Source organism: Apteryx mantelli, chromosome 7 (assembly GCF_036417845.1).
Source record: "Apteryx mantelli isolate bAptMan1 chromosome 7, bAptMan1.hap1, whole genome shotgun sequence".
Taxonomy (NCBI): Eukaryota; Metazoa; Chordata; class Aves; order Apterygiformes; family Apterygidae; genus Apteryx; species Apteryx mantelli.
In genome coordinates, this window is record NC_089984.1 from 22,029,865 (window position 1) to 22,055,435 (window position 25,571).

The window sequence follows — 25,571 nt, forward strand, 5'->3', positions numbered from 1 at the left end:
AACATGGCTCCCTCGTTTTGGATTAGCCCAGAGCAAAGCATGATTTTGCTACAGTGATGTTGGACTGACATCTGCAACTGTGCTCCACATATGCTCACTAATACCTTCATCAGCAGCTTTTCCCTGTGGAATAGGCTTTGCCAAAGCCTATGTGGTTTGAGTGCTTTGTGTGTGAGGGACCTCTTGCTGTGTCCCAGCAGGGATCCCTTCTCAGCAAAGGACCTGCTCCCTTTGTGTACTCTAATAACACTGCAGAAACCTGGTTTACACCAACTCTACCTGTCCCACTTGCCCAGCCAGAATAATTTGTTTTGATGGCTTTTTTTTTTTCTTTCTTCTTTCTTTAAAAGCAAAATATTAGAGTTGTGCTTTCCCCTGGAGCATGAAGGGAAAGGAAGCCCCACTGGGTAGGGAAGTCCTGCAACCCTGCTGCTTGTGTAGCTTCCTCAGGCCCTTGGAGAAACCGGCTGCATCACTCTGCATTGGCTGAAGCAGCAGGCCCCACTGGTGCGTGTACGCCACAGGAAAGCTAGCTCTGTTTTCACAGCTTTCCCAAAAGAGACAGTGCACATGTAGGCTGGCAAGGCAGGTTGCTGCAGCCTGTCTCCACTACAGGCAGTTCTCCAGGGCTGGGAGGTGTGGAGGGGCTGACCTGCCCCAGGCTGCAGGGCTGAAAGGCAGCAGCCACATCCAGACCGCGGGAGCAAGCTTGAGCCAGGAGAGGCTCAACCTGTCCGCTCAGCGGTGTGTGGGGGGGGGGCTTGTTTTCTCTACACTGTGACCCTGGGCCTCTGCCCTCCTGAGGAGCCAGGTATTTTGATTTGTAAGTAAGTGTGTCACCAATATGCTTCCTTCAAATGTCAGGTCCCTGTCCTGACTCGGACTGCCTCGCCAGTGCTCCCAAGGGACACTCACTCTCCTGTCGGGCACTGGTGTGTGATTTCTGATCCTTTAGACACAGGCTCATGCTCTCAATAACCAGACAGGCAGAAGCCTTAAAGGGATTGTGCCAACTTTCATTTTATTTTCTTTTTTGAAATGGTATTTGGGAAAGGGAAGGAGAGGAGATGTGCAAGGGGGAGCTGATTGTTGCAAGAGGGAGCACTTCGGATGTACACGGGCAAAGGAATTCCTATCTGGCTGGAAATGACTGAAGCAGTAAAGCATGAGAGGCAGATCATGGCCTTGGTGGACATGCTTGTTTTATGGGGGTTTTTGGTTTTAAGGTCTACTTCATAGGTTATTCCATGTACAAAACAAAAAAGCATATTTTAATATATGTCTATATATGTATTTGTATATATATAAAATATATACACACACATATTCTATATCTTTACAACTCCCAGTCCCTAAAGGCTTCAAGTCTTAATGGCCATGCGTATATATGCATTATAAAGAGATATGCCAATCGACTGAGGCAGCACTTTCCTTATCGGCTGTGGGATTGGCTGTGTGATAAATAAATGAGCAAGTTGTCTTTAACTAAAATCCAACAACTCCACGCATGTGTGGGGAGAGGGGGTCAACCAAGCATTGAGTAGCGGCACCACATTGCCCTGTCCCTGGCTGTTTCCTATAACTGCAGTGTCTGGCTACTTACGTTTTCCTGGGCCCCTTTGTCTCTGGGGAAGGGAGTGGGGAGCTCTCACACCTGGAGGAGTTGGAGGATCAGATTGAAATATGCTCAGGTTTGCTGCCCGCGGGTCAGACACCTCACACGTCAGGGGCTCCTATTTCCCCGCAGGGATTCCAGTAGACTGTTTTGGTTTCTTTACCAAGAGGGAGGAGGTTTGGTGGGCAAGAGGGGAAGGGGTTTGGGAGGGCAAAGACAGTCAAAATTCACCATACGATAGTTAGAGAAATCTTCATAGAGGTCCATCTGCCTGCTTGTCTCTTTCTCTCTCTTTCACTCTCTCTCTCTTTCACTCTTTCACTCTTTCTCTGCAGGACGTACACTGTTGTAGGGCTAAAGGTCTCCTTTTGTCAGGCTGAGGTCAAGTCCCTGGTTGGTGGAGGGCAGCCCTTCATACAGGCCTGTCCACGGCATATTGGCAAGGGCTCAGGTTGGAAGCTGCTGTCTGCACTGCCGGGTAGGTGAAGTTAGCGTGCTGCTTTGCCTTCAGCCTCAGGCTGGCCAGGCTGGAGTTGCATGTGTCCCTGTACATGTAGGGGCTGGCCGTCGAGGCGTAAGGACAGGCACTGGATGAAACGGCAGAGTTGAGGCTTGGGCTGTTCAGGTTGTTGATGTTTCCCAGGTTGTTGAGGCTGGAGCCTGGTACTCCGGTCACTGCTGAAGGGACCATGGAAGAAGGCATGGTCATGGAGGCGATGGAGCTGGGTGGGGAGAACATGGGCTGGGAGGAGAGAGGACTGACATTCATGGAGTTGAAGAAGGGGAAGCTCTTGGCTGAGAGGGGGCTGGTGGCGAGCCCCTTGGTGGCCCAGTTGTTGTAGGAATAGCTAGAATACATGTCATCGTAAGGCTGCATCAGTCCGTTGAACTGGGCTCCAAAGCTGTTCTTGCACAGTTCGGCCTGCTGATTCCTCTCCCGTTTCCTCCACTTAGCTCTGCGATTTTTAAACCAGACCTGCAAGTGAAAGAGAAGGGAGGAGGGAGGGAATCATTCTGGGTTATCGCTTGGAGCAGGCTTTGCCTCAGTCTCTTGGCCCAGCAAGGCAGAGAGCAGTGAAGAGCCTGGAGCTGCTTCCAGGGAGCTGGTCAATAGGGAGAGTGAGCATCAGGAATGGCTGGCAGCGTCACATCTGGGCTGCAGAGTCATCTCCTGGGGAGAATCATCACCTAGATCTAAACCCAAGCACTGCTACTCACAATACACAGAATAATCCTACAGTATTTGAGGCCATCTAATGGGTAATGCTCATGACTTACTGCGGGCACTCAGTCCTATCTGCTGCATAGATGTTGATGCCTGAGGCCAGTGGTACTGGCCTTATGGAAGTGGCACATTCAGCAACCTCCTTCTAGAGCCCTTTCTGGTCTCTGCTGTAGCTCTGACTCATGGGAGCTGTAGCTACGGTGGGTTCATTTGGCATAAACTGATGCAGGAGACCAAGGAGTGACTGAGGTCTGACCAAGAACCTGGCCTGTGTTTGCTTCCCCCACCGCTTCTGTGGGAGGGTGTCCTTCTGATAGTAGGGTGAGATGATCGCTGAGGGCATGATGTTTTAAATGATGCAGCCAAAGCCCCAAGAGCTTTTATGTCTGAAGCCTGTTTCTCAGTTGCTACTGAAGGGCAGGAAACCTGTATCTGTGTCCCGGCACAGGCCAGAGCTAACAGAGACAGCCTTTGAGACCTCCAAGACCTGCCTTCTGACCTATCTCACTTAATAAACAAATGCCCTTTACATGAGGAAAAGGAAAGAAATACTTGCTGTATTTCCAAGTGACCACAGCCCAGGAGGAGGCATTGGGGTTGTGCGCCTCGCAGGCAAGGCATTTGGGGGAAGTGATTTGAGAGCTGCCAAGCTGCAGAAAATCAACTCTCTTGTTTGACTTCATCTCAGCTTGGTGGGGGAGGGACATCTAGCAGGAAAATCTGTTAGTGTTAAAGGAGCTTGAATAATACAACTTCCTGGAGCATGGAAGCTGCTAGAAGGCTATTCATGGTGCTGCTAGCTTGTATTTCTAGTAGCGAAGAAGCTCCCGTTCCAGCTGGAGCCCTGCCACGCGAGGCTTGTGACTGCACTGTGGTTCAGGATACCCCAAAGAGTGCCCACACTAACAAGGCTAAGGCTGGGGGATGTGGGCACAGCAGGGCAGGTTTGTATCACAGCCAGTTTCCACTCCACAAGCTCAGGTTGTGTTAAAGGACAGGGAAGGTGAGAGGGCTGCAGTCCTACCCGGACTCGCGCCTCCGTCAGGTTGGTCCAGACTGCTATCTCCTCCCTGGTGCTCATGTCTGGGTAGCGGTTTCTCTGGAAAGTGGCTTCCAGCTCCTGGAGCTGCTGGCTGGTGAAGTGAGTCCTCTGCCTCCGCTGTTTCTTCTTAAGAGAGCCGTCCTCGGCGTTGGAGTCGTCCGTCTGGTTTTGCTGGGACTTCTCTGTGTCTGCGCAAGGAACACAAAGACAGGAGAAATCCCCTGGGTTAGCTCTGGGGCTTGGATGTATTCAGTGGGACCTGTCCTTGGGGTAACCAGCGTGTGCTCTGTAAGGCCTCCTCCTGCTGCGATCGCTGGCAGTGCTGCTGGACCGGGGGAAGGCTCCCGTCCCCCTTCCTCGCTAGCCATGCGAGCGGGCATCTGCCTCGCATCAAAACATGCTTCCCCCAACACAGTGCAGCTTGCCCTGGTTTGACTCGTGTAACAGATATGAAAGTCCAAGTGGACAAACTCTGATTTTCATTTACTGCAGTTAAGCTGCTCCCTAATGCTCCTGAATTCAGTTGATATCAACCCAGTTTAAACCATTGGGATGGTTATTTCTTTTGTTTTGAGTATTTTTGTGTTTTCCTGCACCATTTGTTCGATATCAGTTCTAAATTGAACTCTCTTAGCTAGGTAGGGATTTTTGTCTAGAAAAGCCTCCAGATCAGGATGAAAGGGGAAGAGGGAAAAGGACAGAGAAGGTAGTCAGTGTGGGTCACAGATGTGAAGTGGGAGTTCGCATCACTTAACCCATCCTTGAAAAATATCCCAAGGCTTTGCGTGATCATGGCAGAACTTACCTAGGCTGGCTATTTCCAACTGTGCTTATATCTTTCTGTCTGAGGCTCCTCTTAGAAAACTTGAAAGGAAATTATCATTTAAGACACAACAGAAAGTTCAAATAGTGGGGTTTTTTGTTTGTTTGTTTTAACTGATTGTGATCAAAGGGTTTGAATGGGCAGAGAAGTGAAGTGGGAAGTCAAATTGCCAATGGTAGCAAGTTGAAGCTCTTAAAATGCAAGCTGGAGAAGCACGAATTTTTAGCCTCATCCCCCACTCCCTCATACCTTGTTACTTAGGTGCACTTTTTTTTTTTTTTTAAGTAGGGCAAGGAAGATGTTTTGGCCTCTCCTAGATCTACCACAACCACAATGTATTCCAGCATCTCTCTATCTTTTCACCCCTGCCCTCCTCCTCATTTGGAGATTCCTCTCCTAGAGGAAATGTCTTTTGTTTCATTACTCCTTCAGTGAACACCTTGAAATTTTCTCCAGTGTTTGCACTGCTATCTAACTGAAAAGTTAAACATCGCCTCATCAGCATGCCCTGCTGGTCATTAAGCCCAAGCCTCTACGCATCTGCCTGTGCCGAGCTCTGCGCTGCCCCTGCTGCAGCGCTGCCGCTGCGGAGGTCAGCAAAGTCGGGTGCTTCTCCGTGCTGCAGCCCCTCCTGGGGTGCCATTACCTTCTGAACTGGGGCAGAGTGTGAATAAAACTTTTTTTTCCTTCATCAAGACAGAACATCACAACGTAGTCACTCAGGCAATGAATGGAGGACTGAGAGTAACAGAGCACAGGGACGATAACAAGAGCTTGTGTTTAGAAGATCTGCTGCTGGGGCCAAGACAAAAGTTACCACAGAAGAAAACTATTCCAGTGAAAAGAAAGCAATTCTGATGTCCAACTTCTCCTCCCATTGATCTAGCAGCATAGTAAGATAGATTCAACTGAAAATCAATTTTTCAATGCAGGGGGGAGGTGTTCTTCTCTAGTGGGAAATATTCAACTAAGCTAAGTAGACATTATTGCAAACAATTGCCAAATTGGTGCATTTGGGAGGAGGAAGTTTTAGGAAAACTAGAATTGCTCTGCTGAGATTCAGATGCAAGTGGGTTTTTTTTTTTTGGGGGGGGGGAGTTGTTTGTTTTTGGTAAAGTGGAAGCTGGTTTTAAAAGACTTCAAAGTCCAGAAAAATCCTAATGCAGAAGCTACCTTATAGAGCCCCTTAGAAAGCAGGGATGCAAAAAAACAGGAACCTGGAACATGGCTGGGTGAAAAAAGAGGTTCTTCAAGACAAATGGATGTGCTTTGGAAATAGTAAGTCCTATAAAAGCCAGCTGGAGGAAACAGGGCATAACAGAGTCTGAAAAGCACCTGAGCCCGGCAGGGAAGTGGCGCTGCTGCAGGGCAATGCTGCACCCAACAGCAGAGAGTTTTCTCGTGCAGCCAAGCCCTTGGAGACGCTCCTGTCCCAAGAAGCTGGTGCTGTTACCAGCCACTACACAACTCCTGTGGCAGCGAGTTAATTCAGAAACCTCCCCATGCCACTCCTGGGAAAACCCTCCTTTCCTCTGCACCCGCCCTCCCCCTGATGGGAGCGTGCCAGAGTCATGGAGAACATTTGCAGGAGAGACACCTGCTTTTCGTGGAGGTAAACCTGGCCATAAGTCTGAAGAAATTTGTTTCTGAGTGTACGCACCGCACAGGCAGAAGCAAAGTGGAGATCCGATATGCTCCTCACCAGCCGCCTCCGCTTCTGTGGCACATTTGACGCTGTCTACCAGCAGACAGCAGGAAAACTAATGCAAAGAGAGCTAGCTGGCTATTCAAACCACTCTGAGACCACTGGAGAGGCCTCTACCATGTGTTGGCTCACAGCAGCAGGACTCAAGCTGGCAGTGGTGAGCAGGAAGGCGCTACCTCCCATTACTAACGCCAGGACTGAGCTAGTCTTTCCATTGGTCTTGTAATAGCATGAGAATTTGGGCGCACTTAAAACAAAAGAAGCCACGGGACCCAAGATGTAGACAAGTTGAGACTGGCTGCAGTCTTATGGTGCTCTCATTGCTACCATGAGCATCCTCATATGGGGATCCCAATTTCAGCAGAACTCTTGGAAGCATGGTCTTAATGTGTTGTTTTTTTTTTTTTCTGGTGGTTATTGCTATGGAGATAGATCTGACTTCTACAGCTCGATGCCCTAAGCCAGTGTTGAAAGAGGGAGATTCCTGCGTTATCCATATAACACAAATTATCCATATAAAACAGATTAAAAGGGAGTGATGCCACCACATCTGAGTTAGTTATTAGGAATGATTCAGTACAGATGGACAAACACACTGAATGTTGTCCCTTCATCTGCTAAGTCTGGGTTAATTAAGTCCCTGATGTATACATGGGAGACAAAGGTGGATTTCCAAAGGGGCTGCTGCCAGAACTGAAGCACTGTGCCCTAGCTGGGAGGTTCTGCTCAGAACTGCCCTTCCTTGTGCAGGAAGAAGTTATACCAAACAGGGAACGAGAATGGAGTAAAGGTAATACATCTTGGTGGAAGAACTAACCAAGTATCTAGCTTCACTATTCATCTTCTCCATACCTTCTGGGGTAGGACTTTTCCCTAAATCTTATGAAGCCCAAGCAGATCTGGGAATCCTGACTTTGACTCTGGAAAAATTTCTGTAACTACACACCTTACTGACACTCTTACTGTCATCTCTGTTTCTGCACCTACTACCTTCGGCTCTTCCTGAACGCTGCTTACAGGGAACATCTTCTTCATTTCTGCTTCTTTTTTAGACATTTGCTAAGCAGGAATGAAGTTGCAGAGCTTTGACATTAAGTCGGGTACAAAATCATGGTGGCACGGGGGAGCAAGAGACCCTGTGGAAATGAAGGATGTTGTATGCTGTCCTGAATTCACGCCAAGTAGCAGAATAGGAGGTGAGGCAGGGCGGTTCCTTATCTCCTCCCTTCCTGCCCTCTTCTCTAGCTCTCCTCCTGATCTGCGCTGCCTGATGGAGCTAACAGAAGGGGGTGTTACAAACTGCCCAATGCAATCAGAGGTCACTAAGGATCTCTGCGAGCTGAGCCCAGACAAGCAAGGTTTATGCTCTATTCCGAAGGGTCTCTCCTTCTGCAGATGAAGGAAGGGGAGCCAAGGAAAAGTAGGGCCGCTTTTTCTGAGAAAGGCAAGAAGTTCCAGAAAGGCAGCCCTGCCCTGTCCAGGCAGCCCTCAGTGGCGCGCGCTCTGCTCTTGCTGATATTGGTGGCATGTGCCCTGCTTGTGTGGATGCTGCCTGCCTCTCTGGATGTCAATACGCAAGCTGACAGCCTTTGCGTGCAGGTAACGCTGGCGAACAGCCACCTCCCAGGCCAATTTTATTCTTAGACTATTTAAGACAGTGGGGAGTGACGTACCCAGGCAGCAAGCATTTATTGTCAACCTAAAATAGGTTGTGGAATATATCTCGTGCACGTTCGCCCCCTCAATGAAACTACTGTAGTCATAGCTGGAATTAGCTGTTCAGGCCGCATGGAAAAAAAGTCAGCACCTAAATTGGCAGTTCTGTGCAATGACATGGTGGGCTCGATAGGGAAGGCCACTTGAATTGAGATGAATGTCGTGCATCCAAAACAGCTGACTAGGAGCCACCAAGCTTGGGAATTTGCCCAACTAAGGTACACATGCAGTGGGGAATTCAGCTGGTGAATTCTCTGACCGTAGCTATCCCAGTTTATCCCCTTTAGGGTACTTATTCCAGGGAATTTTAATCTGCATCATTTTGCTCATTAGCTTTTGCATGTGGGTGAGCCTGGAGGCTTTACACGGGGAGCAGCAGGCTGTCCCCACCGCTTGCCTTTGCTTGCGCTGGCACTAGCGGGTGGCTTGCAAACAAGAGCTCACATTGCCCTGCTGCGTCCAGAGTGAGGGCACAGAGCAGGCATAGAACAGATGCAAACGCTAGAGAAACTCATATCATTTGGTAGCTAATTTCTGAGCAGATGTGAATGGTGATGTTTCTTCTTCAGAGCCTGACAAGGAGGTTTGGGGGTTTGTTTAGTCTTGCAGGATCAGCCATAGGTACCTCCTTGGCACAGGAGCAACCTGCTGCCTGCTGCGAAGCCTTGCACTGAGGCACAAGCAACCAGACTTTTTCAGTTAAAGCTGGGGCAAAATAATATTTCTTCTCCAACCTTCTTCCTGACTGAATCTGGAAATTTCAGCCAGAGGCAAACTCAACTTAAGCAGTTTAAACAGAGTTTTAAAAGGGGTGGAGGGGTGGGGTGGAGGGCAAGGTTTATAAATAAATGTAGCCTTCCCTGCCTTGGCTGGGATTTTTTGTGTTGCAAGGAGAGCTCTCCTGCTCCAGGAGTCCCGGTTTAGGTGAATAAAATAAAATCTTGGTTGGGCAGTGACCCGGACTTACCTGGCTCCTAGCTTTGCCACTTGCTGTGGGGTGTAGCTGTGCCCTCCATGAGCGGCAGCAGGGAGCCTGGCCTCGGCAGCCAGTGCAGGGCCATGGGGGCTTTGCTGGGACCCCACGCAGGTGGCTTCCTGCAGCCACAGCTGGGCCACCTCTGTTGCTGCTTGTTCTTCTCCTGTCCCTCTACCAGAGAGGAGCAAGGGGACAGGACAGGTACAGCTCTTGCCTCTGGACATGTTTTGTTACTGGAACAAGCTGTGCCCACTGTGGTGAGCCACGCTGGCTCATGTGCCTGCTGAAGCTCAGCGTGCCACTGGGAGCATCGTGGCCAGCTCCCACGAGCCACCAGCTACTTGGGTCCACCTGCGAGGGCAGGCTGGGGTCCCTCATGTGTCAGGAGGCTGTGTTGCTTGAGGAGGTGTGGAAGAGCAGCCTCTTCTTTGTAGGGGAAAAAGCTTAAATTTGGATTGAAAAATCCAAACTTGGAGCAAGGAACTCTTCCTTACAGTATTTTCTATAGAGCACCAAAGGACCCAGGCTCCACTGTGAGCGAAAGGCCTTCTCTGTGTTGCTACCCAGGGCCTTGAGTCTCTCTGAACGGGTGTCCTGATCCTGCCAACTTTGCAAACTACCCCTTCTGCAACACAGCAACTGCATCCAAACCGAACGCCTGGTCAGTACGCACAGCTTGCACGGAGCCAGCCCCAGCCTCCCCAGCGGGGGAAGGAGAGGGTCTCTGTGACCTGGCACTCACCACTGTGGTCCTGCCCTTTGCAGCTGTGCTCGTGTTGGGGGGTCCCAGAGTCGGAGAGAGACAAGGCCGGGCTGCGAGCCTCCGAGTCTGCCAGCAGGTTGAAATCCATGAGGCAGGAATGGGTGGCGGAGGAGGTGGAATCTGAAAAAGCAACCACAGGGTGATTAGGGAGATGAATCTGCGTTGGTGACCTCTTCCCACCCCTTCTGGGAGGGACTTGCCAACCCTTGAGGAAAGGTCTAGGAAAAGCAAAGGCTCCCCGTGTGATCCTTGGACCCCTCTGAGTTTCCTGGCTGGAAAATGGACATGCCAGGCTTTCTGCTTAGCCTCCCTATAAATCAAATATCATCTAGTGGCACTTCTATTTGCAGCCTTCAGAGAAAGAGCCTCCAATTTATAGGTGACATTCAGACTGAAATAGCAACACTGTGAGCATGCTGTGTAACAGAGATCTGAGGAAGTAGTTCTGGGCCAGCCAAGTGCTGTTAGCACCTTCTCCAGACATCCCGCTCTCCCCATCTTCCCTGCTGCACCTTCCCTCTCCTTTCTCCTCCACTTCTCAACAAGCTGGTCAAGTACGGCTAATGCTTAACACACACAGGCAGTCCAGAGACTGCAAACACAGACACCTGAAAGAAAACCACTCCTGTCCCTGGCAGTAACAGGGAGGTATGCCTGCATGTACAGATGGTGCCACGAGAGGAGACCTGGATCCGTGCAAGTGAACACCATTCCCTTCAGGCACAAGGACCATCCGAGCCTGAATTAACACAGGAATCGCATTACACACCCTTGGGTGTCTAGGGACAAGTAAACTTGGCTGAAGCAGCAGCTCCTCACTGAAAACATTCGAGCTGGGAGAGCTGGTGGTGCTGTTCCCTGGATCTGCAGGCACCCTTGGGAGTCCTCTACCACCTTTCTCCATATCTCTCTATCTCAGGATAAATTATTCTTGCCATGTTGTTACTTGGGGGCACCCGTACTCTCTGTTTGTGACTATATTCTTGGGAAGAGCTCAGCTTAGAACTGCTCTATTCAGAGCCATGCTGGAAGTTCAGAGAGGCAGGTGTGAGGCAGGAGGTGTTACCAGCCCCCACGTCCCCTTGGAGAGGTGAACTGGCCCTGTGTTTCCCCTCAGTGTCAGCTCGTGAGCCAACTGCGTGCAGTACGATGTACTGTCATGTATGGAGGCGTGGGTTTAATGGTTTCTGAAAGTTGGCCGGTTTGGGGAGGATCAGTTGGGCATAGCAGTTTCTCAGTCTCCTGTCACCCAAGCTAACATCTCGCCTTTCCCAGCTGGGGAACCTGTCACTCTAAAATGTAGTAGCAGCGGATGCAACGTGTTGAGTGGATTTCGGGCCTCCAGGCCTAGGGCTGCTTGGACCAGGTATTTGGGATTTGCAAATTACAGGTTGAGGTCACTTGTGAAGATTGAGTTCTCATTTTTAAAAGGTTGCATGGCCCCCTCAAATGCATGTGTGTCAGGGACTGAGCCTTCTGAAGGAAGTATTTTTTCTGGACTGCGCTAGTGTTAAACATGTAAACAGGAGATTAATAACATAGCTGATGTACCTCCTTTGGAGATGGATGACAGTGACTAAGAATGTATTTTCAGAGCTGTCTAAAATCTCCTGTCAACTCAAGGAGGACTGCTGCCGAGGACCTTAGCAAAACTGACCCCATACCCACAAAGTGCTTTCAAGGCCATGGTGAGAGGGCAGGAATCCATTTCTAATGATTATCCTTCCCTGGTTTCTGCAGCAGATCTTGCTCACCCCCCCCCCCCAGCAGTTTTTTCTCACTTTCTAGTACTCCTTCAACCTCCCCTTCACCTGACCTCCATCCCCTGCCCTTCCCCAGCACCAACAAATCTGTCCCGACACTGGTCTCGGTCAGCTCTCTCCGAAAAGCAGTGTCTAAAGAGTGGACCTGGTTCCAGTTTCCCAGACCTTTGCCTCACTTCAGGCTTTTCATCTCCTGTTGGAGAGAAGTGGCAGGGGCTCCATATTTGCTGTGAGGCTGGTTTCCATTTCCACCTCATTGCAAGCCTGACCTTTGATGTCTGCAGACTGCGTAAGCTCCTGGCAGCAGCAGGGCACAGCCCTGTTGCTTTTTGCCATGTGTATGTACACGAAGTGATGTGACAGGGGCTGTGTTTTCTTTAATACCTTTGCATGGAGTAGGGGGAGTCCATCTGCTGCTGATATTGCCATGGCTTTTAGCATTACTCTCGGAATTATGCAGAAACGCGCAGTGAATTAATTCCATGGATTAAGTCTTGATTAAGATGTGTGTCACTTTGCTGTCTCAGAATTTATTAAGAGCCCTTCTTGAGGCGGCGGCAGATGGAATTTCTGCCCAATGTTTGTAGATGATAATTTCCCCTCTTCTACAGCCATTTGCATATGATTGCATCTGTCAAGCACAATTTCCTCTCTTCTAGGGCTTGACTCTGTACTGGACCAGATTTAAGGAGGAATTCAGACTCCTGCCTTGCTGTAACTGAAGGACAGTGTCCTCCTGTGCCGGGTCCTGTTTGCTCTGAGGCTCTTTTGCACCTCTTGCATCATTTTCACCTGTGCAAACTAGGTGGAGATGTGAAAACCAGAAGGGGAGTATTTTACAACTGGTTTTATAGGAGAAAATGACAACTTAAGGTACACAACTCAGGGGAATCTGGTCCTGATATTTAAAATGCATGCCCCATCCTGAACTGCATGAGTTAGCAGGTTGATCCGTGTCGGTAGGCACCACATTGTGTGCTTAGCCTGCCCCAGAGATGCAGTGGGGACCTAGATTAAAAGTGGTTTTAAAGTGTGGCCCATATTCAGATTGAAACTAGGACTTATGATTCAGAAGAAATTTGCTTTTTGAACTAAATTTAAAACTAGAAGGATTTCAGAGAGGATATTATATATGTATATATGTAATTATATACGTATTACACATGTTCTATATGGTGGCGTCAAGCAAGGCCTTTTCAGGTCACTGTGAGTATGTTACCAAAGGCCCGATTTTGGTGACAAGTAGATCACAGATGAGTAAAACAAAAGGGAGAAGGGGATCCACTCAGCACCATTATGAAGGTCTGCAGGAAAAGTCTGCAATGAGCTTTGTCCCAGTGTATTTGCCCAAAGACACCCCCATGCCACTGACACAAAAGGCTGTAGGTATTATTCCAGATTATTCAGCCCTTTTGGATTTAATTACAGGAGCTTTCTTCCACATTGGATAGATCTCACTGTAGGCAGAGATGTTAAGAAAGTCAACACTAAATCTTCACAGCATTTCTACCAAGTTGTTTGTCTGTTCTTGGGGAGTTATTGAAATTGGCACCTCTGAAATGTCTCTAGATAACATCAAATTTACCATCTCCTTCATGCTGACCTTCTTTTAATGTAAAAGAAAGGTTTCTTTAGGGACAGCTTCTGTACTAGCAACAGGGAGCCAGGCTTGTTCAGAGCTTTCAATTTTTTTTTAAATTAACCCTGGTTCCTAACCTGCTCTGGCATGTGTAACTCCTTCTGTCTACATACATAACTGCTCCCAAGATAAAGATTCTCAAATCTGTAACAAATAGGCCTCTTCTTTGAGCCACTACCCACATGCACCCTCTCCCAGGCTCCTTTCTGGCAGTGCCGGCGACTGTCTCTGTGGGGACCCACCAGCAGGACAGGGAGCAGCAGTGTGGAAGTTGTCCAGTTTTCCCCATACGGGTGCTGTGATGGGCAGCTGGGAAGAGAGGTGCTCTGGCTCTAGTTTTCTTCTCCTTTCAAATTCAACCCGTTTGTATTCTTGCATCAGTGCCAGACTGTGCAAGCCAGGGTGACCAGGGGCAGGGGGAAAAGGGCACTTCTTCTGCATGAGTCCTAGTCTCCAGGACAAGGGAGGAGAATGACCTTGCTTATTTAAAAAACAAACAAACAAACCAACGAGGGCGAGTCCCCATGACTTCTCTCCTGATTCTCAGTAACGCTCTACTCCATCACCCAGGAGCAAAAATTCCTTTGCTTGTTTTTTTTGGAGGGGTGGAAGGGAAACATAAAAGCTGAATGCAAGCCAAGTAAGGCTAATTATAGTGGTGGCTTTTGTAATGTAGATATTGTCCACTGAGAGCTGCCTTGAGATTGACAAGTGCGTGTTGCTGAATTCCCAGTGCGGGCTGCCAAGCACACCTACAGCTCCTCTTTGACAGGTTTATCTGCAGGCAAGAGGCTGCCTACTTAGTTGCTTGATGTTATCTGGCTTCCCATGGGCATACAGGGGTGCTTCAGCAGGGACCTGAGGTCTGGGATCCCTTGGCAGTGGTGACCCGGGGATGTGAGGAAAGCCCAGCCCGTGGGCTTCCTCCAGGAGACCAGCGTGGGATGCAGAGCTGAGAGCCTCCTCGGGTGCCTCTGGCCAGCGTGGCGGTCCCTGCAGGCTTCGTTTTGGGAAAGCAACAGTGGCCTAGGCTTATCCTTCAAGCTGAAAGGTGCTCTACAATCGGTTTGGGAGGGTTTTCTTTCCCCCCTGCCCCGCTCTGGGGTGAAGGTATGATGTTACATTAGATTTCTTAGGGTCAGAGCTGTCTCTTCCTACTCCCTCAATCCAAAAAATCAAACTGCTGGGAGTAACTAGTTTCCTGATGGAGTTTAACCAGTTGTTTTTCTTCTATCTTAGAAGCCTCCACACTCTCTCATACTCACCTCTCTCCTGTGGGCTGGCTTGCCTTTAGCAGAGATAAACATTTGGGAGTTCAGTTAATTGTACATTTTCAGGAAGATCTGTCTGTCTGTACTTTGGTCTCCAAGAGGGACTGAGCTAAGGTGGAACAGCCCCCACCTTTCCCTCTGCCCCACGTTGAAGAAGGGCCAGGCTGAGATAGTGCCAGTCTCCTCCTGGACGAGAATTTAGTGCTCCCGATCCACGCGTGTGTTTGTCCGTGGGGACAGTGCGTTTGAGCGTCTGTGGGCTGGGGTTTTGAGCGCCATGGGGCGCGTGGCACATGAATCACGTAACACAAGAGCCAGGCTTTCCTCGCTGGCCGAGACGTGCGCTGCCTGCTAGGGGCACTTTCCCTGCAGCTAGAAAGCAAAAAGGGTGGGACACACGACCAGAGTTAATCTTCATTTCCTCAAGACTACAGAAATAAGTCTGGGGGAGACCAGGGTCATCTACGGCAAAACCTCTCAGTGTAACTTTAAGTCTCTAATCTTAATGGAATTGCAACAGGAACCAAGAGAGACCATTAATCACTGGAAGATAAACAGCAGCAGCAAACCAGTCACCCGGAGCACAGATCCATTACGGGACATGCGAGTGATCTGCCTGCTTCCAAAACTGCAGGCCGTGCACAGCCCTAGGCTGGCTGAGCAGCACTTCCAGGCGCACTCTCAGAAATGGATCATCAGCCTCCAGCAAGGGCTGAGTCACAGCTTATTATAAACTTTATTTCTCGATTTAGTCCTCGCAGCTCGGCACTAACTCCGAGCTCTGGCACCGGGTGTTTTTGTGGCGCGGGGCGCTGCTTTGAAGCCTGGAGCTTTTTTTCCTGCTGTCAGTAGGAATCGCCCAAGTTCCCTGAGGGCGCTCGGTGTTTTATCGCTGTCAGAGCAAGTTGTTTCAGGCTGCCCCATTGCCGGGCTGGCCGGGCACCTCTCCGCACGCAGAGCAGATCCGCGAGCACCGCGGGCAGCACTCGGTGCCACGTTAACCGCAGTGGCCCGGGCCCTGGCTGCAGCGCTTCCCGCCCTGGGAGCTGCAGGCGCGGGCCGGCTTGCTGGCGAGGGTTTCCCGTCGCTGTTTGCTCCCGTACATGTTCCATGGAGAACTTCCCGATAAGGCGGCTGGGGCGGGAGGGGATGGGGAGATAAGGCGCCGGCGCTGACTTGGCTTGCGATGTAGGTAGAATCACTCGGCTGCTCTGGGAGTCCATTCTTCGTCTCAGAAATGATGCTAACAAGCCCGCGTGAGCCAGTGGAGGCAATGAAGCAAAATTCCTTTAAGTGCTTCCAGATCCTCTGACAAGAGGTGCTAGGGAAATGCGCAGCCTCGCGGGACACAGCCTAACGCCTGCTCGAGGGGCCGCGGGCAGCGGCAAGGTGGGAGCAAGCCTCCCGCTTCCCGTGCTTCGACACACGCCCGGGGTTGTGGAGGGGATGGCGGCTGAAACGTCTGCTCCGGGCAGCAGAGGGTCAATAGATCGTTAGTATTACAGAGGATTATCGCAGTGGAAACATCCCAAGGATTGACAGCTCCGTCCCCACGGCTGCAGCAGAAAAGCAGGCAGTGGCATGTGTCCTGTTTGCTTATTCGATGTCCTGCGTTGTGCCCCAGCTCCGGGGCAGAGCCGTGATGTAACCGTGACCCCACGTAATGGATGGGCCTCCCCGGCGTTTCCACCGAGACGGGTGCGTCTGCGGCCCCCAGGCCCCACGGTGGCGGCTCCGCTGACCTAACTGGCAGGGGCGGAGGGGGCCGGGCGCCTGCAGCGGCAGGGCACGGCGCTGTCGCTTGGCTGATTCCAGCGCGAGCCACTTGTGTGACACTGCGCGTCTTTGGCCCCCGACGCTGCTGTTAGCCTACCTGGGTATTTTCTGAAGCAGCGCCCAGAATTTGGAAATGAAGAGCTAATCATAACATAGCGGGAAAGTCTTGTCAGACTTTCCGCAAAGTTGTTTTTTGCTAAACTAAACGTTCATACTTTGTAAAACTTGCACCGTAGATCACGCTGTGTCCGGCTGCGTTTCCTGTAGTCCTTGAACACTCTGCCTCAGCTGGGCTTGCAGCACCTTGACTATGTCAGCCAGGATTGTGATTTTCTTTCTGACAGACTACGCAGCTATATTAATAAAGCTGTGCTTTGTTATGGCTTATTTTGTTTGCTAGGCATCTGGAACAAAATAAACCAGCAAAGGCTCAGTTTGGGCCAGAAAAAAAATGCAATTGCATAAAGTTGCCAGTGTGGTTAAACAGTATCGTGCAGAAGTGCTGTGAGTATAAACCTAGTTTGTGATTATGGGTGCAGAGGGTTAATGGAGGACTGGTCCTCTGGAGGAATTAATTGCTTTGCTTTTAATAAGGGAGAAAAGAGACCGATTTCAGTTAGAAATTCTGCCTGGGCGAATCCCCTAACTGAAACAAAAGACCCACCAAGGCGAGAGCAGGCTCACCCGACCCATCCCTACCGACTCCACTGATCCTGCCTGCCCCTGCCTGCCCGGCAGCCCGGACAGAGTGATCTCAAAGGGGCAGCTGGACACCCGCACCTGGCCCAAAGCATGCACTACTCGCTCAGCAGCGCCGTCCACTTGCGCACGGGCAGCTAGGCCTGGCATCAGCAGGTCTGAGCGCTTTGCTCTATTTATTGGGGTGCCGGTGTGACTTTGTCCAACTATTCCAGCAGCGTGAGGAAGCTGTTCCCGCAGGGGCTGCGTTCCCGGTGGTATTTCTGTGTCTCTCCTCTGTATCGCTGCGGCTATAAAGTTGGCCCATTTTAGGGCAGCTGAGATTGTGAGATCAAGCGCGGGAGCTACACAACTCCAGCTGCCGGCCGCGAGTTTTGTATGCAGATGGAGGGCAGCAGATGACTCAGACATTACTGGAGATGTAAATGATTGTCACAATTAGTAAACAAGCCCAAGAAAGCCCCTAATCAAGCGGGTGATGCGTCGGGTTGAAGGTCAGGCGCGCTGTGCCATGCAGGCGGCGCGTCAACACCCTCGACGTATCTCCGACCTTGGGGCAAAGCTGCCCGTGTTGGCCACCCGTCAGCGTTTCTGTTGCAAAGCCTCTCTGGAGAATTTGACTTGATCGCAAACATTTGCTCTGTGACAAAACTTGGCAAAAGCGACAGCGCAAAGGAATCTTTTTTTGGGGGTGGTGCTGGGTGGTTGTTTTAAAACAGCCCCGTGGAGCCAAGCGGGTTGTGGGGCTGCAAAGGGAAAGGGAGAAACTGGTAATGGTGCCACAGCAGCCTGATGAGCTGCGATGGCCCAGAGCGGCTCTGCTGGTTAAGGCACCGAGAGCCCAGAAGTGGCCGGCTCGCTCTGAGGGATGTGTTGTCTCAAAGTGCAAACCCACAGTGCCGGAGGCATCTGATGTCTCTTGCGCCTGGCTGTAAGATTTCCTGATGGATTTTTTTTTTTCGCCCAAGCAATTTATATTTAATTTTTTTTAAAGCTCTCTGGCAGGAAAACCCTTGCAGGACGCAGACCGCCGTGAATAAAACAAGCAGATGATCTCAGCCCGCAGTATCCAGGAGGAGAGGGGAGCGAACACACGCCAGCAGACAGCCCCTCCGTTTGCAGGGCTGGGGGGGAGGCGTCCCCGGGACGGACGCTGGAGCTCGCTTCCCCCACTCCTCCTTTATGGACCTTGCGACATGCCCTGAAGGTCAGTCTGTTTACCCAGACGCTGTTTGAAGGGGGCCGAGGGAGGCGATTAGCCCTCCCCACTACAAACACCATCGGGTCCAGCCCTGCGGTTCCTCGCTGACCACCCTCCCGCTGCGTTTTGCAAGCGGCCCGCGCTCAGCGGGCTGGCGGGATGGGGCCCACGGACGGGCCCGTTTTCGCGCCGCTCGCCCAAAGGGAACGGTTAAATTGTGCCCGTCGCAAGGCGACGAGAGGAACGGCTGGTGGCCGGAGAGCTGCCGGCGCGGCGCCCCGCACCGCCGCGCCGCGCCGCGCACCGCCGCCTGCAGCCTCTCGCCCGGGCGGCCCTCTCTGAGCCCCGGCGCACTGCGCTGGGTCTGCAAATCTGGGGGCAGAAGCAGTTTTGGGGACAGAGGTTTCGCCTTTCGGGACACTGAAATGCACTGTGCTGCTGAAGGACTCTCTGCACGTTCTGTTTCTTTTTTTTTATCCTTCCTTCTTCCCTCCGCTAAGCGCTGCGTGCCGGACGCAGCCCCGGGAGGTAGGCATTTCGGGTGGGCAAGGAAGAAAACTGCAGATCCGTAATTACTCATTCAGTCCGTCCCTCGGGCAACCCCATCAAAGCGGTTCAGAGAGAAAAGGGACGGGGAAGAGGGAAGTGAGCTGTCTCAAAATACTGCAGCCTCGGTCACGCCACCTCGGGTAAACTCGTCGGTGAGTCCGTCCGCTGTGGGGCTGAGCGCTGTACGCTGACAAAGACCTCAGCCTCGTCCAGCCCCAGATCTGAGCAACAGCCTGCAGTCAAGCAAAACAGGCAACCCAGGGCGCGGGGGACAGACCCCAAACCTCCCTCCCCCGGGTGCACGGTCCCCGTGTGTCCCGGTGCTAACGGCACAGCCGAGCTCAGGCACTGGAAGGGGTGGTTTTTTAACACCATTATTAAAACCTGCTGACAAAAATTAAGCTGCAAAACCCTTTTCAACTGAGCACAAAAGCACATATCATTCTTCACTTTGCCCGCAGAGTTTCTCCCTAGTTAGGTACGGATTCTGCACCCAGACTGGCTGTTACAGCCCTGTGAATTTAGCTTACATTTAGGATTTACAGCTTTAGGCATCCTGGTATACTCAGTCCTCCAGAAAGTCTTATATTTTCTGAGGAAAGCTTCCATGAATTTATTAAAAAAAATTGTCATAAATGCACACACAAAAAATGTCTTGTAGAACTGGAAGTTTGAATATTGTGGCACCAAAAATAGAACTGATGGAACAAAAAGGGAATTTCATGTGGTTTTCATTGTCAAGTCTAAGCTCAGAAACAAACAGGAAATAAAAATGGCTAAAACAAAAGAAATTTCTTTTAAAGTGTGTTCAAACCTAAGTGGGGAGCTGGTTTATTTGGGAGGGATTCTCTGTTTATTTGTTTTTCTGAAAGATGAGTAAATAAAAATGTCCACAAACAGACAGGTCATCTTGATTTATAGTTAAATCCTCTTGCTTCTCTCTGGACATTTATTATAAACATTTCTTAAAAATTAGACTTGCATAAATAGCGCCAGTAGAAGAGGCAGAAAAGGAGATAAGGGTGAGGCCACTTCTGCTTGAAATGAGATTGGGGAAGGAAGGAACGAAGAGGAGAAAGAAAGGACAAAGTAACGGTGAACTCTTCGGTGATTTGTTTTATTTCATCGTTGCACTTAAATTTCTGCAGGCAGCTCTGCAGGAGCTGAGCCCTCCAGCCTGTGCCATACCACTGATGCTCTGCAAGTAGCAAAAAAGTACGTTTATTTAATAAAAGTGGTGTGCAACATCAGGGCTATGTGAAAAAGGGCAGAGCATATGCCATATCTAGGAGATATAAATGTTTCTTAGGGTCTCAGGTTTTGGCAATTGTGAAACTTTTTTGATAAGAAAATAGAGGTTTATAAACAGGTGTCTCATTCAGAGTAGCTCTGACACTGATTTTGAAGGGCTAATTTGATACTTGCAGGACCCAGTTACCAGGTTCAGCTACAGCTGAGATCAGGAGGTGCTCCAGAGCCATTTTTACATTTCTGAACACTTTGAACAGTTCAGAAATCAGATGCACAAGATTAATAGCAGCTTCTGCAAATTCAGTTTTGCTTTCTCTCTCTTTTTTTTTTTTTTTATTTTTGCAGTAGTTAAAAGGGTATAAATGTTTAATTTCTGGTGGAGCAGTGGTTTGGGAGATAGCTGACAGAGAGCACTGGATTGAGGATCAAGTGATAGAGACTGTAATTCTGACTCTGCTGCTGGTCTGTTGGAGCAAGCTGGGTAGATCAGTTAATTCTGCCAGAATTCAGTTCCCCCCTCTACAAGACAGAGATATTTCCTTCATGCTAGAGTATTCAGAGATCTACCTATGCAAAGGCTAGGTAGCTCATCAGGAGAGACATAATAAGGCACAATTCTTCCATAATGAGCATTTTGAGCTTGAACTTCTACACTTCAAATCAGGAGGAAATTTCCTAGTCAGTGTGTGGAGGACCGGCCCTCTTCACGCAAAACTGCTGGGTGATACTCTGAAACTGGTGTGGGAGAGAAGAGGGGGACTTCCATCAGTCACATGCTACTCTGTACCTCTTTTTTAAAGCCTGATAATAATGGAAACAGTTCTCAGCTTCTGTCCAGCTAGATCTCCTATTTCCTTCCAGAAAACAACTTCTAATATTTAATTGTTGTGCACGCTGAAAAACAGCAGATCCGTCCCTAACAGTCTAACAGGAATTTGCAGCCCTGGGCAGGCTGCAGTATCCATCTCCCTCCCAGGTCAAAGGCAGACGCAGGTTTTGAGCGGCGCCTTTCCCGCAGACGAGACCCCCTGTGTGCTCAGTCCGTCCCTGCACCTTTATGCTGTCGAGCCTCCAGGAACAGCCCGTGGACTCCCTTAAATGCCCCAAGGAAGCCAAGAGCTAATAACCAGCTTCATTCAATTCCCAGTCACATTATTATCCAATCTGCCAGCGGCATTAATATTCAGAGGTGAGGCGGGAGGGAGGGCAGGGGTGCTGGCGAGGGGAGCAGCGCACAAAGGGGAGGAAGGGAAGCGCGGCGCAGCGCGCTGGCCTCAGAAATCCTCTTTCTCCAGCTGTCTGAAACCCCGGCCCATTTCAGCCATGTGTTGACAACAGACTGTTTTTCATACAGCCTCAGCACTAACTTTGATGCCAGTTGCTGGACATGGACCGCGAGGTAGGGGCAGCCCAGCGCCGCACAGAAACCCGCTGTCCCCGGGCCAAAAGCGATGGCCCGGGCTTGGCATGGCCCGATGCAACCCACGGCAAGAGGGGCAGCTTTGCCCCCGCTGCAACCAGACCCTAAGTAAATAGCAACCTCCCTTTTTAAAACAGCCAGATAATCACTGAGCCTGCTCAGATATACCACAGCCTCCTGTTTCTGACTCCCCCTCCACGGCCCTGCGCTCTCATCCCGCTGCCTACCCGAACCAGGGCGTGCAGGGTAATAAGCACCAGTCTGTCCCGCCTGAGGCTTCGTTCCCAGCCCAGGTACCTCCCCTGTCCCCAAGAGCCAGGGCACATGTGCCAGGTCACGAGACAGAACTCATGTCCCCAGCTCATCTCATCTTCCTTTCGGAGCAGTCTCCTAGATCAGGTTTCTGGTTTTTTCTTTTTGGCAGTCTCCAAAGCCAGCCTCACCTCTCAATCTCACACTTTTGGGTAGCATCTGACAGATAAAAAAGATGCCACTCTTTTTTGACGATTCCCTGCAAGGTACATTAAGCAATGCTCTTGCAATCTAGTCACAATTTTCAGAACTATTAATTGCCTGAATTAAGCCCTTATAGAAATGTAATGGATATTGAGACTTGCAACAATTTCTCTGCCAAAGCACAAGACAGTGTTTTTTAAATCAGTGCTTTGGACAGAAGACAACTCAGTCACAGGGACATAGGTGGGCTTTCGAGGGGGGAGCCTGGGCTGCAGGTCTGAGGCTGCTAGTGAAGACCCAGTAACACCAGGAACAGTGGGAAAAAAACTGCCCTTTCCCAGATGCCGCTCCAGGATGTGTTGGGGAAGATACCTCCCTGTAAGGAGTACCAGGCATGGTGTGACCATTTGCTAACGAAAATCAAACCCTCCTCTGTTTCTGCACACATGCATGGAGACCAAAGGCAGCTACCATGCTCTGCTGGTCCCCGAGGAGCCAGCAAGCAGCTCTTTGTCCCTCACAGCACGGCACCACTGGAGCCTGCACGAACACCCATCCCTCTGCCTGGTGGACAGGCCAGGAGGCTGGGAGGGGATGGGGGAAATCTGGGAGACCTGAATCCCATTGCCACAGAGATGGTCCTTTCTGTTCTTTCCGGAGGTGGGACAGGAGCACAGGTGGTGCTCCTGAAAGGTCCCTTCCCAAACTGTCCCTTTTAGCATCTCCCTAAATCACAGCGGGGATGAAGCCATCTCATCCCTAGCATCCTCCAGGACCTGGGCCAGGTGCGGACCCACACGCCTGCCTGGAGGAAGCCCGGTTCCCACCGAGCCGCTGCACTTGGCCTTCAGTACCAGTCTCAGCTTAGAAAGTGTGTGGATCCCGGGCACTTCTCCCGGGAAGCAGCCCCGCAGGGAGCCGAGGGAAAGGGGAGGGGGGCGAGGGACAGGTTTTGGTTCCCGCACGGCCAGCTTGAAGCATCGCCGAGCTGCGGTGGTCGGGGGCTAACACCCTGGCCGGGCTCCGGCGTCCTGCCGCAGCTCGTCCCTCCGCGCCCGCCCGCGGAGCCGAGCGCCGCGAGCTCCCCAGACGCATCGGGACGGTGGGAAAGGCCCGGCGCCTCCAGCCGGGGGGGGCCTGCAGCGGGCTGCCCAGGCCCGTCGGGGGCCAGCACCGACCCCGCCGGCGCGTCTGCGAGCCTGGCGCGGCCGGGGGCCGCCCGCCCGCCCAGCTGTCCTGCGCGGGGGCGCCGGGCCGGCGGCCGACAGGTGCGCCCGGCCCGGCCCGGCCCGCCGGCACCGGCCCGCCGCCCCCCCGGGGCCGCTCCGGCAGCTGCGGGGGCCGCGGCTCGGCCCCGCCGGCCGCCTCCTCCCCGGCGCCGCGGGCAGCCGGCGGGCGAGGCGGGCCCTTTCCCCCGCTCCGAGGAGGACGGGGGAGGCAGGCAGCAGCGCGGGGCACCCGACACGTCGGGCTCTTCCTCCCCCCGGCCCCGCACTCGTTGAGCGGGAAATACGCGGGGAGCGGCCCGGCCCCGCCGGCGTGCGCGCCCACGGCCGCCGCCGTACCGGGTCCGTCGGTCTTCCGCCGGCCCGCGGGGCCGCGAGGCGCCGGGCCGCGCCGTGCCCGCGCCGCCGGGGCGCCCCCAGGCCGGGCCGGGCCGGGCGCGGAGCCGGGCAGGCGGCGGAGCCCGCCGAGGCCCCCGCAGGCCCGAGAGCCGGCGCTGCCGGGAGCCGCCGGCGCCGGGCGGCCCCGCTCGGCCGCGGCGGCTCGGAGCCCGCGGCGGCGCCCCGGGGGGGCGGCGCGCCCCGGCCCGCTGCGCCGCCGCTCCTTGCCCCGCAGCCCGGCCGCGGTTCTCATTCCCGGTCGGGGCCCCGGCGACGACGGGCCCCGGCCCCCGGAGCGCGGCCGCGCGGCAGCCAGCTGCGTCCCGGGGCAGGTTCGCCCCGTCCGCGGGGGCCGGCTGGCCCTCTCCTCGGAGCTGCAGGGAGGTCGGCTCTGCTGTAAACAGGAGCCAGCCCGTTACATAAATATCATTTATCCAACTGTCCAAAAGCCGTCGGGCTGCCTTCCTTTTCCCAGGCGACGTCTCTCCGCCCCTGCTCCCCGCGCCCTTCTCCCCCGGACCCTGCAGACAGCTGATCCGGCAGCCCGCAGCGCCGTTATTTACAGCGAGCCCCGGCTAATTTAAACAGCCCCGGCCCCGCTCGCCGGAGTGGAAAAATGACTAAGTTTAGCAACTGCGAGCGGCTCCGGGAGCGCCGGCCGGGAGGGGCCCGCGGCCGCCCCGAGGGCGCGGACGGGGCAGCGGCACCCCGGCGGCGGGCGGCCGCGGGCAGGGGCTGACGGGGCCTGAAAGGGCAGCGCGGGGGAGTCGCGGCGCGGCGCCCGCCGCCGGCAGGAGCCGTCCCGGCAGCGCCGGGGGCAGCGCCGCCGCGCACCGCCCCGCTGCCCCTTCTCGACGGCAGGGCAGCGCAGGGCCCGATCCCCGCTCGCCCCCTGCGCCCCGGAGGCGGCGGAGAGCGGGCCCGCGGCGGGAGCGCGGCAGCCCCACTCGCGGGCCGCCCGCCGGGCATGCTCTTGCCCCGCGCCAGCTTTGGAGGGGCTGCGGCGGCCGGCGCCGCCCGCCCGGCACAGCGCTGGCACCGACGGGCTGGGGGGAAGCAGGGGACCCCACCTGGGAGGTCGGGCACGGAGGGGCACTTACAGCGCTTCCAGATGCGGCCTCAGCTGGGCGGCCTTAATCCTGCGAGAGGGGCGAAGCTGGCCCCGGCCCCCGCCCCGGCGCCCGGGCTGCGCGGCCGCTGTCGGAAAGTAAATCCCCGCGGCTGCCCGGGCTCTCTGCCTGGCTGCCGGGCCGCGGCTCAGGGGCGGGCGGAGGCGGAGGGCGCCGGCCGACTGCCTCCCATTCACCCTGGCCATTCACTTTATGGCGGGCGGCCGGCGCCCCCCGCCAGCTGCACCGGGCGCCCCGCTCCCGCCCGCCCCATTCCAGCTGCGCGCCCCGCCGCCGCCCGCCCCGTCCAGCGGGGCCCCGCCCAGGGACCGCCCCCACCCCTGCCGGCCAATCGCGCCGCGCGTCATTTGCATTCCGCGCCCCCCGGGCCGCCGACTCGCCCGCGCGGGGCGCTGGGCCCCGCCCCCGCCCCGGGGCCCCGCCCCCGCCCCGGGGCCCCGCCCCCCGGGCCACCGCCTCGGCCGGGTCGGGCCGAGCCGAGCCGCGCCGGGCCGCGCCGGGCCGGGCAATGCCGTGCCAGGCCGTGCTGGGCTGCACCATGCCGGGCAATGCCGTGCCGGGCCGGGCTGCACCGGGCCGGGCAATGCCGTGCCGTGCTGGGCTGTACCATGCCGGGCAATGCCGTGCGGGGCCGGGCTGCACCGGGCCGGGCAATGCCGTGCCGTGCTGGGCTGTACCATGCCGGGCAATGCCGTGCCGTGCCGGGCTGCACCGGGCCGGGCAATGCCGTGCCGTGCTGGGCTGTACCATGCCGGGCAATGCCGTGCGGGGCCGGGCTGCACCGGGCCGGGCAATGCCGTGCCGTGCCGGGCTGTACCATGCCGGGCAATGCCGTGCTGGGCCGTGCCATGCTGTGCTGCGCTGCGCTGTGCCACGCCGTGGCAGGCTGTGCCAGGCCAGGGCAGTGTGGCTGCAGGGCCCACGGGGCAGCTGGCATGTCCCAGTGC

The 25,571-nt window shown here is 53.7% G+C and overlaps 1 protein-coding gene across 1 annotated transcript; it reads right to left on the reverse strand.

Moving 5' to 3' along the window:
- Nucleotides 1-1,000: 1,000 nt before the first annotated feature.
- Nucleotides 1,001-24,788, reverse strand: PITX3 (paired like homeodomain 3). The gene is made up of 4 exons (XM_067299977.1): nt 24,595-24,788; nt 9,845-9,985; nt 3,865-4,070; nt 1,001-2,591 (listed from the first exon to the last, which is right to left on the reverse strand). The coding sequence occupies exons 2-4, from the start codon at nt 9,951-9,953 to the stop codon at nt 2,028-2,030; spliced, it is 879 nt and encodes a 292-aa protein (XP_067156078.1). The 5' UTR covers nt 9,954-9,985; nt 24,595-24,788; the 3' UTR covers nt 1,001-2,027.
- Nucleotides 24,789-25,571: the final 783 nt, after the last annotated feature.